At 43.1% G+C, this 15,064-nt stretch overlaps 1 protein-coding gene across 1 annotated transcript in view; it reads left to right on the top strand.

The window, feature by feature from the left end:
• The first annotated feature begins 1,651 nt into the window (after nucleotides 1–1,651).
• The window catches only part of arhgap42a (Rho GTPase activating protein 42a), a 31,307-nt gene continuing 17,894 nt past the window's right edge, over nucleotides 1,652–15,064 (top strand). The window contains exons 1-4 of the mRNA XM_075487658.1: nucleotides 1,652–2,223; nucleotides 6,844–6,939; nucleotides 7,027–7,088; nucleotides 11,656–11,727. Of these exons, the coding sequence (XP_075343773.1) occupies nucleotides 2,070–2,223; nucleotides 6,844–6,939; nucleotides 7,027–7,088; nucleotides 11,656–11,727 (384 nt within the window). The 5' untranslated portion in view covers nucleotides 1,652–2,069. The remainder of the gene's footprint in view (nucleotides 2,224–6,843; nucleotides 6,940–7,026; nucleotides 7,089–11,655; nucleotides 11,728–15,064) is intronic.

Below are 15,064 nucleotides of genomic sequence, written 5' to 3'. Positions count from 1 at the left end.
GAGCTGCAAGTCTTGTATGTTACGATCACAAGTACCGGTATAATGTTGAGGCTGCCCAGAGAAATCGTTGGTTCTAATTATAGACCCGGCCTGTATAAGAGTCTGGCCAGTATTTACCTCCTCCGACAGCGAGACCGGCCAATATTAGAATCCCGGCCAGTAATGGAATACAGGCCAATATTAGAGGATTTACGGTATATCCATATAACGGGAGAGAACAGTGCAGAGACAATACAGCCTCTAAATAAGGCATTATCTGTCTTTATTTCACCAACACTTTAAGATGAATGAATGAATGAATGAACGGGTACTATTGCACTGTTAGCTCAGAGCTGCCGTGTTGTTGTTATTGGGGGTTATCGGGGCTTTCTACGCACGCATCTACTGGGATGACATCAACAACGCGCGCCGCTGCAGCACAGCTCATTCACTCCATCATACTTAAAGGACAAGACCGTTTTTTTGACATTGGGCCTTTGATTTCACATTATAACATGATGTTCTACTCACCCCTGCTTGTTGTTGGTAATTTGGAGCTGTTCCGAAGATATTCGAGAGGCGTCTGGCTGCTCTCTTGAGATATTCGGCCATGAAACGGTTTCCTATGGGCAACGTTATACAGGCACAAACTACGCTGTTTATAATTTATTAATTACTGTACACTAGCACTGATAACGTGGAGGTGCGTCGCTTACTTAAAAAAATCTGGGTTACTGGAATTTTGAATTTTAGCCGAATGAATAAATAGGCAGCAGGTCTGTGGGCTGTCTGTGGTAGTAGCACGATGATGACGTCAGTAACACCCACTTTACGACAAAAAATCAAAATTACAGTAACCCGGATTTTTTTAAGTAAGCGACACACCTCAACGTTATCAGTGCTAGTGTAGAGTAATTAATAAATTATAAAAAGCATAGTTTGTGCCTGTATAACGTTGCCCATAGGAAACCGTTTCATGGCCGAATATCTCAAGAGAGCAGCCAGACGCCTCTCGAATATCTTCGGAACAGCTCCAAATTACCAACAACAAGCAGGGGTGAGTAGAACATCATGTTATAATGTGAAATCAAGGGCCCAATGTCAAAAAAACGGTCTTGTCCTTTAAAGTCCTCGTCCACATCGTCAAAATCTGATAAATATTCTGCCATGTTGCACAAAACTAGCAGCAGCAAACTCCGTGTGAAGTTAGCCGAGTGTCAGAGCATGGAGTGAATGAGCTGTGCTGCAGCGGCGCTCGTTTATGACGTCATCCCAGTAGACTCGCGGATCTCGAGTAATCTAAATATCTTCCGAAGGACGCCGACTTTCACCAAACTGTCATCGGTGAGTAGATGAGCGTATTTTATGACAGAAATAAGGCCCAGGTTTAAAAAAAAAAAAACGAACTTCCCCTTTAAGTGGAAAAAACACCGGAAACTTTTCGTCGGATATACGTTCATTAAATATAGATACATATATATGTGTATATATATATATATATGTATATATATATATCTATATATAGATATATAGATATATATATCTATATATAGATATATAGATATATTTTTATATAGTAAGAAAGCAAACTGATTAGGCTACTAATTTCAGCACGCGCCAGCAGGAGTCTCCCGTTCCCATAGTAACAAGCCTTCAGTTGGACAAAGTTGGCTTCACGGTTAGCTTCGCCGACAGTTTTCATGCGTCCAAATTGAAGCTCCGCTGTCTCCTTCTGCCACTCTGGGTCTTTTTCTGGTTCAACTGAGCGTCTCTGAAGGGTTAAAGGGACGTTACGTCCAAATGTGTTAGATTTTTATTTTTTTTAAAGTAAAAGAAGCAGCGCGAAGCTCGTGTTGAATGGTAGCCAAACCCTTTCTGTCAGAGACTGCTATGTATTAGTGTCCGGAAGTTCTGAGAGTGGAGGGGGGAGAGAAGCGAGAAAGGCATGAAAAAAAGGGACTTGGAAACTTCAGACCAAGCTTCTTCGAGCCAATTGAAACACCACCGTGTATGGAAGCTTCCAATCGAGGGAATAGATATCACATCTCGCTGGATTTCTCTGTTAATTAGCTGTGCGCGTGAAGCTATCGATGGGTCTTCCGACGCTGGAGTTCAGTGATTCTTTCCTGGACAGTCCGGAGTTCAGAGATCGGCTGCAGAGCCACGAGATAGAGCTGGAGCGCACCAACAGGTTTATAAAAGACCTCATCAAAGATGGAAACATGCTCATATCTGCCCTCAAAAGTAAGTAGGCACCGACTGCTTGTTTGTTTTCGGGGTAAAAAAAAGTGTGCGCTGCGGTGAGCAGACGCGCGTCTGCCTCCTGGTGATAAAGGGAAGCCAAGGCCATCAGTTCAGTCTGAGCCAGAAAAGTGTCCTTCTTTCAGCTCTCTGTTGACTTATCTGAGTTCATTTGCTTGGTTGTAATGAACAGCAGGACAATGAGGGTAGTTACAGTGTTATATGTGCACACCATCTCTGCTCCTGATGGTTGTTATTAAGAGGTTACACTGTTTATTCTGATCTTACAGGCTGAGTGAATGGATTACCTTTGAAGGATCTTATTGTTCACACCCACAAGATTTTATCAGGACTGCTCAGTCATCAGAGATCTTCAGAGATGAGTGCCCGGGTGTAACTCTGTACATTTAGCTCAGTAATGCTCTCTGACACAGCCTTACATTCTGCTTGAGCTCCCCTGAAAGTCCTGGAAGCAAACAGCTCCACTTTGTGCTCCACTTCATACATTTTAAAGCCTTACTTATCAGACACATTGCATTGTGTAGCATCGCTGTTGGTTAAGCTGCTCAGATATATTCACAGGTTATCCATTATGATAGTATGTGTGGTTCTAAAATGGGCCTCTCGGCATAATTAAAGTATATTTTTGTCCTTTTTGATTTGAAATCCAGCACTAACAAAGTGTTATTACACCGTTTTATTGATTCTTTGAGCTAAATGAAGGATCCGGATGCTTCTCTCGGTGTTGTCTGAGATCCTGGGATGCAGTTATCCATCTTCAGTCATGTAACGGTTAAAGGCCGACAGAGAACGGTTGGATAACCGGTAGCAGCAAATAGCACAGCTAACTGCTGCCCTGGGACCCCCAAAACTCCAAAGGCCCTCCGGTGGGCTTCCAGGCCTTTGTGTGTCAGCTGGTTTGGGCTAATTCAAGTGAAACTCCAGAGCTGCAGCCATTATAAGGGATCATTTACACATTTCCATGCTGGTTTCTCTGTTTCTCTGATCAGAAATCAGTGTCTTCCTTTGATTTATCAACAGGAATTAGTTTTTATTGAAGCCACTCTTCAAAGCTCTGACATGAGCTGCGTTTCCAACACCTCGAACCTTTACTCACGTCACACTGTTGTAAAAGAGCAGCGAGAAGCTTCACACCAGCCATTAGCTTTGATCCCTCTGTGATTTTTCACATAATTGAGTTTTCTATGTGTAAGATAAGACTTTGCTTCATGTTGATGCGCCAGGAACAAACCAGCTTCACTTCTTATCTCTTTGTTTTTAGTCCATTTAGAGTCAAAACAAGAAACGGATGATAAATCGTTGAGTCGCAGGATGCATGAAGGCATCAACAATCTGTAGTTTTATCACTAATTCAGGGGAGTCCTTCCTTCGGCCTCATGCAGCTACAGTTGTCACCAGCATCACATGTCATGCCATCTCCCGTCTTATCCGTTTGGTAGTGAAGCAAAACTCACTGGGTCGATCATTTGGTATAACATTTATTCTTATTAGGGCTGGGCAAGTTAACTCGTTAATTATTTAACGCCGATAGATATTTTATCGTGCATTAACACAGGTTCTTTTTTTTTTTTTTTTTGGGGGGGGGGGGGGGGGGGGGGGGGGCTTTTGTGCCTTTAGTTCAGTGATGCTCACTATTTTTTTCACAAGAGCCACATTGGCAGAGCAAAATCAAGGGAAGAGCCACTTTTACTACAACATACTAAAGTCCCCTTTTGCATTTCTACATATAAAACATCCCACAAAAAAAGAAACAACACAGCCAATACATTTTCAATTAAGACCACATTTACCTTAATACTGGGATGAGTGGAAGCTGGCGTGCATGTCCTTGACTTTCTTCATGTTGTATTTGTAGTTTGTTGTTGTAATCATAGTGAGACATTCAGGATGAGCATGGTTTTTGTTTGTTTTTTTCCCTTTTTTAATTAAAAACCGATCCATTGTGCCTGCATCTCGCGCTGGCTAAAGGAGCTAGCGTGCAGGTGGTTTAAGCGGGCTGCGTTGCCAGGTTTAACAAAGCCCCCTTTAGGAAACACCATTAAGCCTTAATTAATACTTAATAACAATGCTTAATACTACCAAAACACAAACCTAATAAAAATAGTTAATACTGTGCAGTATTCACTGTGTGTTATTTGAAAAAAAATATTGCTATCGTTACCATATTGTTATAAGCTACTATGCGAGTGTGAGCCACCAATTAAAGCTTGAGGAGCCGCGCAATGAGTATCTCTCGTTTAATGTATAGGAAAGTTCAGAGAGACAGGAAGCAGGGGGCAGAGAGAGGGGGAACAACACGCAGCACAGGGCCGTCTGATGCGGTACTTGAACCGGGGCCAGCTGCAGCGAGGACTATAGCCTCTTGTACATGGGGCGCCTGCTCAACCCACTACGCCACAAACCACCCCTGTTTTATTATTTATTTTATTATTGTAAAAGTCTGTTGCTCACAGGCTTTTATTTTGTAAAAGTCTGTTGTTGTCTGCTGCGGAACCGGAAAAGAAAGTACTTGGCGGATCCACCAAACATGGAGAAGGGTACGGAACTTTTACTCGGCCATTTTCATTTTAAAGTTCTTCCAGACGGCGCAGTCGACAGAACCAAAGTCATCTGCAAACACTGCCAAGTTGAATTGTCTTCTCAGCGTAGTAGTTCCATTCTAAAATATCACTTAAAGGCAAAACACACGACTGATAGCAGCAAGTCATTCAAGGAAACAGACAGTGGAGCGAGGCTTCTACATAAAAACTACAGAAAGATGCTGATGTTAAAAGTGTGTTTGCACAACAAATGTTATGGCACGTCTGGGTCTCTTTGCTTAAGCTGCTGCCCCGCGACCCGATTCCCGGACCAGCGGAAGATAATGGATGGATGGATGTTATGGCACTTTCATTCATATGGCAGCACATTTAAAATAGAACTAAATACTAAAAGCTATACACTACTTTTGCATTCATTTTTGGATTTTGCGTACAAATGTGATTAATCAGGGAAATCATGTGATTAATTAGATTAAACATTTTAATCGTTGCCCAGCCTTAATTCTTATCAATCTGCTCTGGTTTTAATCACAGTAGGTGCAGAAGTTTATCCGTGTGCCTCAGATATGTCCGTTACTGTTTAAAAGTCGTGTCTCAGCCTTTGGGTCGGCAATCACCGAGTCACTTTGTGTGAAATCGAGGAAGAATGTGCCACAGTTGGCCGACCTCTGTTTCCCTGAATGCATGAAAAGTTTTTGAAGGAGATTAGGAAAAAGAGAAAGAGTGGCAAGTGTCATCGGATCTGGATTTACCAGCAGCACATTCCTTTGTAACAAGAGGAGCCGCATAGCTCACTTTACCGTCAGGGAGTTTAATGCCGTGGCTGATCTGTGTGCACTGCATGCTCGTTCTTATTAAAAGCTACCGCAACATGTCTGAGGTGTGCTTTGATTCCAATGAAGACCGGGAATACAAACCTCAGAAAGAGGGAGACAATAGGAGGCGCAGAGGGCTGCAGCCATGGCAGGAGCTGGCATGTGGTCCACAGATTTTAAAGGGATAGTTCGCCTCTTTTGACATGAAGCTGTATGACATCCCGTACTAGCAACATCATTTATGAACATTTTCTTACCCCCTGCTGCGTCCTGTGAGCCGAGTTCCAGCATTGTTTTGGCGTTGATGAAGGTAGTCCGGCTAGTTGGCTGGGGTTTAAAAAATAAGCGTTTTGCTTCTCAAAACAATATGCGTTCAACAGAGTAATACATTTGCATCACAAAATCGTTCTCCAGGAAAAAGTCAGACCTCACATCACTTGGCGATATTGCCTCTCCCTTTGTATCACTGCGTGCTGTGTAGACCGTGCAGATTTTTAGCATGTTTAGTTGTAGCTAGCTAGTTCAAGCTAAGACCCAAGAGTAGAGATAGATTTCTTTTGTTGGTTAAAAACTATAATCCAGATTTTTATCATTTTAAAGCTGCTTGTTTTAAAACACTTTAGAACATGAGAACCTAAAATAATTTAAAAAAAGCAGAATAGTTTTGCAAAGAGCTTCCTGTCAAAAGAGGCGAACTATCCCTTTAAAGGAAGCCGATGGGCCGACCTGCCGCTTGATGTCACCTGCTGCTGTAATTATGTTTACCTTCTCTGTGACCTCACTGGGGCGAAGTCAAGAACCCCCCCGGTATGGTGTTACCACAGTTAACCCTACTACCCTGGAAGCAGTAAAAGCTAATTTCTATTATCATCGTACGATAAAGTTGATGTTTACAGCTCCTTCGTGTTTAATACTTTGAACCTGACTGCTGTGCCTTTTCTGCTGCTCTCCAGGAAGTAATCTGGAACAAACTGCTTCTAAATGACACTTTCATTGCGTCTTCACTGCCCCAAACGACAGTGTTATGATGGAACTTACGTCTCACAGTGGCTGCCGGGCCTCTTCGTGCACCTCAGAGAGTGTTTAAACACTAACACGCGCTCTGCAGGGTGTGGCGGTCCACTTACATCAGGTCTTGGCATTGGATTAAAAGCCAGAGTCTTGTAGGAAGAGGAATTAATAGTTTAAAACGGGAGGGGAAGGGCGGTGTTGGACCTTCTTTGTGTAACTGAGCGTGTTTTCCGCAGGTCTTTCTCTTGCAGTGCAGCGCTTCTCTCAGTCTCTGCAGGAGTTCCAGCTGGAGTGCATTGGAGATGCAGAGACCGATGATGAGATCAATATAGGTGAGACTGAATGTGTCCCAGACCATCTGAATAATGGTAAAATGCGACCAGAATTGACCCGTTTTAAGTGTCTCATTTCTTTTGCAGCTCAGTCTCTGAAGGAGTTCTCTCAGCTCTTAAGTACCATGGAAGAGGAGAGGAAACGACTGGTAAGAACGTGTCCAGAAAAGTGAAATACAGGGTTTTTATGTGTTAAACAAGGGAGGTATTCTCCTTTGAAGGCTTGTTGGACTGAGTGGGTGTGAGCTTTACGAGCATTTAAACGTTTCCTTGCCAACAACTCTGAACAGTTTTCTGTTTGTGTTCTTGCTCCATCTCTGCTTGGAAAGCATTGGTCATGACTTTGTTGTGAACAGACATACAGAGCTGTGGGGACCGAGGAGGAGTTTCACACCAATGATTTAGGCTCTGATCAAACTGAAATGTCCGAACGTTTGGAGCAAACAACTTAGATGTGAAAGAACGTGTGTAGAAATGGATTTTCCTTCCATTGAATCACACCACACTGTGAACACGTATGACATTTTTGTACTTCTTGTTTTGCTCTTGGGGATGATAACGAGCGCACGTGATCAATATTTTAACATCAATGAGAGGTTACTCGTACGTAAACGCTTACAGAGAATTCAAACTTTTCCTCAGCTGTACAGAACCAAGTTTACCGCTTTGGTTGTAATGTTGCGATGATTTCGAGGCGTAAGGACGACGAATGCCGACTTCAAAAAACAAGACCTGATTTATTAATCAAAAACAAGGTTAAAGCAAAACTAGAATTATGAAAACAAAACATGACTAAGACAAAACAAAGAACATGACTTGACTTGACTTAACTTAACTTAGCTTGGCGTGGCGTGAAAGGTAAATGTGCATGGTGCAAGTATCTCACAATGACTGAGAGCAAATAGGGAACCTAAGTACTGTGGCGACTGATGAGTGAAACTAATGACCTGAACACGGTGACTGAGGAAAGAGAAACTGTGGGGAAAACATGGCAAAACATAAAACTAAACATGAGCTAGAAAACTAAAGACTAAACTCCAAAGCATGAGAAACTAAAAACATGATGAAACACAAGTTCATGACATTGGTTCACTCATCGTAGGCTTTTTGGCTGCAACGACCTGCTGTTCTGTGGGAAAACAGCCCGAGAACTCAAAGTAATCATTCGGTCTGCGTTCACCCTGGAGGCCACAAATGCTTCCTAACTGCAGCAAATCTAAGTTTGCTGCACCAACGTAAAGTGTGACTTTTGTTGGCATTCCTCAGTTATTTTAATTGTAATGCCTGTAAAGGATTTCAGTTTGACAGTTCCATCCACAGAAACATCCACATGTTCAGTGCAAACTGTGTCAGCAGCATCGTGTGGACCACAGCAAACTGGGAAACCTCCATCAGCTGGAGGCTTTTGTGTGGGAGCGACTGGACTCTGGCTCGCTGTGTTAAAGCAGAGCTCTGTGCGTTTGCAGTGAATGTGCATAGCATGCCATCTTATGTGTAGTCCCTTGTACGAGTGTGTGTTTGCCTTTGTGGTTGTGTGCATGGTCTGGTTGCAGAGGAACCATGTGGAACCTATTCTGACTATTCCCCCATGAGACTGAGCGCGGCCCCGACTGCCTGGGAAAGTCTATAAAAGGGTTCTGTGTGCGTTGGTCTGCCGTCTCCCCCTCTCCTTCTGCCTGTGTGTGTTTTCATTGTGTGCTTTTCCACTCGCTGCCACACAACTGCTCCCCTGCTGATGGATCTGAACGCCTAATAATGCCATCACTATTAACTCTGAAATACCTGCCGCTCCGACCTGAAGGGACTGGTATTGAGATTTTGACAGTGCCCCTCTAGTCGAAGTGTCCAGTTTCATCCTGCTTATTGTAACGTGCTGAAAAAACAAAGAGAGCAAACCTTTCTGTAGGCAATGGTGCAGCACGAAACTGAAGTGAAAGTGAGGATGTGATGCAGAGTCTGGGGCTTATATCAGCCTGGCAGAACAAAGTAAGACTGGAGAGCTCATAAGTAAAGAGGTCTGAGACCAGAGGTCCGTTTCACAAAGCAGGTTTAGTGAAAACTCTGAGTTTATTAACCCTGAAATGAGGGAAACTCTGAGTTTTCCTTTTCACAAAGGGAGGTAACTCAAACCTGAGAAAGAGGGGTAACTCTAGCCTGTTTCACAAAGAGAGGTAACTTAACCTCACGGTCAGTTACCGTAGTAACAGACTCTCTGAACCTAACCTGGTCGGGACCAGGTTTTATTCACTGAACCTGGAGTTCACTGAATAAAGTCTCCGCCCTCTTTCAGCCACTCACGCCATTTGATTTCCTCATTCATTCAGTCAGCAGAGCGAGTTCTTCTACTTCTATAAGTCCATTAGGCACAGTAGGAGGCGACTTTTTTCACGAACATGTCCTTTTGACAACGATCCCGTGGATGAAGGCGCAGCATTACTGCGCAGATAATTAAATATTCATTGGGAGATGGCTATCAGACCCCGCATAGATGATAGATGTTTTAGCATTTACAGACAATTATCTTTTTGAGCGGCATCAGAATTTTGTTGCGGCAGAAAAAAAAAGACATAAAAGACAAATAAATATTTGTATGAATAGGCTTTATAAAGATACATATAGGCCTATTATATTTTATAAAGACACTTGTCTCTTGGGGATGAACTCCCTCAGCCACTGGCCTTCCATAAGAGGTGGTGGTGCTGGGCACCACCCGTTTTACGGGCATCTGCCTTCTTTCTGTTGGCTGAGTAGAAGTCTGTGTTAGTTTAAATAGGCTTAAGTATTTAACAGAACATGATATAGATGAGAAGACATAGTTTATGTGTGTGAAAACAGCATTATGTTGAGAATAAAATAACTGCACAGTCAAATAGTCACTTAATATTTATTTTACAGTGTAAAACATGATCAAAATGAGCCTCCATGCCGAGGTCTCACCTGTTTGAACAATGTTTTTATATTTCATCTTAAACTGCTGCCAAGTGTGCTTCTCCCCGCGAGATTGCACCTAAATGAAATAATTGAATGGGCTACCATTCAAGCAGTTTCCCTGTAATATTATTGTGATTGCAAAGGACTACATTTAAACTTACGCTTCTGCTGCTGCAGCAGTGTTGCACTTCTTTCTAAAAACGTGTTGAAACTCGCCGTATGAGCGCATTAAGATTTCCAATTCGAGGTTGGTGAAAAACGTAGCCCCTCCTCTTCCCCGTTGCTATGGTGACTCGTCGAATCGGGGCTCCATTGATGCTGGCTTTTTAAAGTTGTGGCGCACGCGCTAAACTCAAGGTGAACTTACTCAGAGTTGATTAACCTTACTCAAATCAGCGTTTCTGGAACCGAAAACTCAGGGTTTTCTATCTCAGAGTAGATCAACTCAGAGATCAGGAATAGACTCAGAGTTGGTTGAACCTGCTTTGTGAAACGGACCCCTGATATAAACAGCAGAGCTCTGATAGGCACTTCTTAGCATGTGTTACTTGCTTGTCTGAAGGCCCTTTCTCAACCACAAGTTTCCCATGTTTACTGTAAAGCAGCAATATTCTTTCCCAACTGTAACATGATTCCTCTGCCAAGGCTGAGCCGAGGCGGTTCCGTTTGTTTTGGTTTGTCCGTCTGTTCGACAGCAAGATTACACAAAGTCTATCCGTCTTAAATGAAGACAAAACTGAGATCATTCTGTTTGGGAGCAAAGAGAAGAGGGGCAGCGTTGGTAAATATCTTGAGACTCGGGACCTTACAATCACTGACCAAGTTGGTAACCTCGGAGTGTTGATAGACTCAGATCTGACTTTCAGCAGCCACATCAAAGCTGTCACCAAGGCAGCTTTTTACCACCTCAGAAACATCAACAGAATTAAAGGTTTCTTCTCCCAAACAGACCAGGAGAAACTCATCCATGCATTCATCTCCAGCAGACTCCATCACTGTAACGCTCTTTTAACTGGACTTCCCAAAAAGAGCATTAAACATCTGCAGCTCATCCAGAACGCTGCTGCTAGAGTTTTAACCTGGACTAAGAGATCTGAACACATCACAGCAGCTTTAAAATCTTTACTCTGGCTTCCAGTCAGTCACAGAATAGATTTTAAAAGCCTGCTGATGGTTTACATCTGTGATATGTTCAGAGAATATAAAGCCAGCAGAGCTCTGAGATCCAAGGACTCAGGTCAGCTAGTCCAGTCCAGAGTCCAGACTAAACCTGGAGAAGCAGCATTTAGCTGTTATGCTGCAAACAAGTGGAACAAACTGCCAGTGGAGATTAAACTTTCACCAAATGGAGACATTTTTAAATCCAGGTTAAAAACATTTCTGTTCGCATGTGTCTATGCATGAAATCTGCACGCTATCTTTTAACTTATCTGGACTGTTTTTAAATTAATTTAAATTATTTTATTTGTTTCTCTTTATATTCTTTTATGTATTTTTAATGCTTCTTCCTCTCCCTGCTGCAATGCTTTTATTTTATGTGAAGCACTTTGGATTGTTTTGTACATGAAATGTGCTATACAAATAAATTTGATTTGATTTGATTAGACATTCAGGGACGTCGGTGGAGGACCGTGATGAAATGGGCTTAAACTTGAGCCAGTTTCAAATATTTAGCAGAGAATAAAGCATCTGATGTTTGAAGTAGCTGGTGCTTAAAATAGACTGCTTGTATTTACTTTTGTGACACTCTGAGCTAACTGCTGTGCTTCCGTTGTCCTCCCCCAGATCCAGAATGCCGATGACGTTTTGATCTCCCCGCTCGAGAGGTTTCGAAAGCAACAAATCGGAGCTGTGAAGGTACCTCTGCAAACGCTCGCAGTAACAGGGAACTTTAACGGGGTTATCCAACACCTCGGGTGCTGCTCTGGTCAGGTCCAAGTCGAGCTCGTGATCAGAAAACCTCTCAGATAAACGATGGATCGCAGTCCAGCGTCAGTAACGGGGTCGTGGGAACGGACGCTGAGAGGGAAGAGGGGGCACACGTCACAGACGGGGAGATAGTTGAACTCAGAGGGAGTGTAAACACAAAGGGAGCGTGATGTCTTGTTTCAAGTTTCCTTTATCCATTTATTTCTCCTCTCACTGAAACATGGCTACAGATGACGGTGTCAGGTGGTTCGGAGGGTTAAAAACACGAACCAGCTCGGCCTCAGCTGGTCTCTGGGAGCGATGGAAGTGACTAAAGAATGTCACATGAGTGTGTCAGCAGCACACCCCTACGGTGATGCTGCTGGGGGGGAGAAGCAGTTGGACGTGTGGAGTTGAACGTTGCAGCTGCTTTGGAAGAGTTTTCCTAAATATTTCGACATTATCCCTTCATGCAGATTATTAATGACCTCGCAGCACTTTGTTGTCCGAAATCCCTCTGATCCTCCAGCAACTTCCCGGCAGATTTGTGGCATTTTTGAAGCAGATATTTTATCTGCTGCTGCGTGGACTCTCAGTGAACCCCTGGCTGTTTTTCTCTTCAGTTGGTCCAGTGCTAAATAAACACATCCCCATTACCAGCTGTACTTAATGCAGTTCATATCCTAAATATGGCAGCTTTTCATACTAACTCCAGTCAGTGTTTCTGAGCTGGCAGCGTGCTGGGGGGCACTCTATCTAAAAGCATTCTGCCAAACACGGAGTGATACAGTCAGCTTTCACATCAGTCAGAGCTGCTTCTCATTTTTCATTGCTCTGACTCTGACAAAGGTAAGAGTTAACAGAGGTTTTATAAAAAAATGAATTCCAGCACTCGCTGCTGTAGAACAGGGGGCACAATTCTTAACCCCTCAACGCTTTACTGCCTTGAAATGGGTCTGTGTTGAGTTTTTCCTCCCATTAAACCGGACGACTTTCCACCAGTGAGCGCTGGAATTTAAAGCATGTTATCTGCGAACAGAAGCACCACTGATGTCACTGAGTATTTGAGCTAAATAGGCTCATTCCCACTGTAGGAACCTTTTCAGGAACGGGGCCGTTTTTTCCCCACATTCGCACATACAGGAACTCGGGACCACGGCCCTCAGTTCGTGGAACCATTTCAGCTCCTTCTCCGAGGCTGGGTCTGTTCTGGTTTCCATAGGAACACATCTGACGGAGGTGTTTGGTGGTTGGTAGCTCCGCCCCTTGTCAGATTTCCTCTTCTTCATGTTCCTGATCTGCTCAACGCAAACAACTCAACTCAATTTTATTTATAAAGCCCTTTAAAACAGCCGTGGCTGAAACAAAGTACTGTACATGAATAACAACATGAAATATAAGGCATGAAACATAAGAACAATGTAAAAACAACAATAACTATTAAAACAATAAAACAATAACAGAAACAGAGTCTCATGCTGGGTTAAAAGCCAGGGAATAAAAAAGGGTTTTAAGATGGGTTTTAAAAATGGACATTATTAAATGGTCTGGTGTGCAATGGGAGGTCGTTCCACAGTTTAGGTCCAGCAGAAGAAAAGGCTCCATCTCCTCTGAGCCTCCGTTTAGCCCTCGGTATCTCCAGGAGCAGCTGATCAGCTGACCTGAGGCACCGGGCAGGAGCATAAGGATGGAGCAGCTCAGGAGTCCATTTCAAGATTTAAAAACAATTAAAAGAATCTTAAAATGGACTCTAAAATGCACTGGACTTACTGGAGACGTGCGAGGGAGGACCGGCTGACTCCAGTAGAAACAGCAGAATAACGGCTGAAATGTTTCCTCATACGACACAGATACAACCGGCGGGTGTTTAATAAGTTAAACCTCCACGTGGTCTCCTTTGTCTGCGGCGCTCTGCTCTCCTTCCTTCATGAAATGAAAAAGTATGGCCTGCGCTCCATCCTTCGTCTCCTGACTCTCTCTGTGAGCTCTTCCAGCCTCGATGTTAGACGCCCGATGTGATCGTCCATGATTAATTTCACCATCCAAGGGCGTAATTTTGGGTAGGGACGCTAGGGTCACGTCCCTACCAATATTCAGCCCCCTACTCAGGGTCTCCGCGGATCCTTAAAAAGTATTGAAAAGTCTTAAATAAAAAATACTTTTTTTAAGGTCTTAAAATGTCTTAAATTTCGCCGATTTTCGAAGAAATTAAATTTCATCTGGGCGAAATGAAAGAAAGATATGTCTGGAGAGACGATTTTCTATCGCTCTGTGCACAATATGGCGACCGCTGACGTTTTGTGTGTGCGCCAGTACTTCCGGTGAAAACTTCCGGTGATTTGACAGCTAGGGCGTCAGGTTAGGGCCAGTGGCCGTAAACAAAGGTTAACTTATAGCCGAGAAGAAAGATGATAATATAACGTAGCTAAAAATACTAGCTTTCTTCTGTAGCCTAATGCTTACCGATTTAGCAAGCCTAGCAGCCTGGTTGCTAATGCTAGCCGCAGTAACGTTACCAAACATACCCGACGTCAAGGAGTTGGCTGAGCAGGGGCAAGATTATGGAGGTGCAGAGTTAACTTCATAATGGGTGAGTGCAGGTTTCATTCACTTGTTTTCATTCTTTCACAGGATTGATTCACTTCATTGGTTTATCCGATTGCTGGCCGCCGAGCCATTATGTGTCTGGGTTTGTGTAGGTTGCTGATCATGGTTGTTAGCAGTCGATAGGTTGTATGATGTGTGGGTGAGTGTGTATTTTTTCTATGGGTAGGCTACGTGCCATTGACTGTATGAGCGGTCTGTGCTGGTTTTTATTTATTTGATTAGATTGGAGATACTTTATTTATCCCGAAGGAAATTTGATTTTGTTGTGTGGTTTATGCTGCAAAGTCACTGCCCATATATGGACAGCTGACTATTGCGTAAACCAGTCTGTGCTTCACGTGAGTTGTCCAAAGTTCTGGTTCAAGTTAACTTGGGTAGTGAAATCGTTTTGCTGGTTGTAAAAGCATAGTAGACATAACTCAAAAATTAGGTTCAATTATGGATTTATTTTGCTCAGAGCCTCAGGCAAACAGACAGACAAATGGCAGCGAAAACACACTCCTTCGCAGATGTGTGACAATTGGGCACGATTGTCCTGTAGTGTGTGGTGTTCCCTTGTGTGTTAAAATCATATGCGATCATGTTGACACACTGATTCAGTATCACTGAAGCACACATTTCACACTGGACTTTTTTTCAACACCGAACAACCTAGAGTGTAGTTTTTATATAAATTTTT

This window comes from Odontesthes bonariensis, chromosome 16 (genome assembly GCF_027942865.1).
Source record: "Odontesthes bonariensis isolate fOdoBon6 chromosome 16, fOdoBon6.hap1, whole genome shotgun sequence".
NCBI classification, from domain to species: domain Eukaryota; kingdom Metazoa; phylum Chordata; class Actinopteri; order Atheriniformes; family Atherinopsidae; genus Odontesthes; species Odontesthes bonariensis.
The sequence above is the reverse complement of the archived record's forward strand: the minus strand, read 5'-3'. Positions and strand labels throughout refer to the sequence as shown.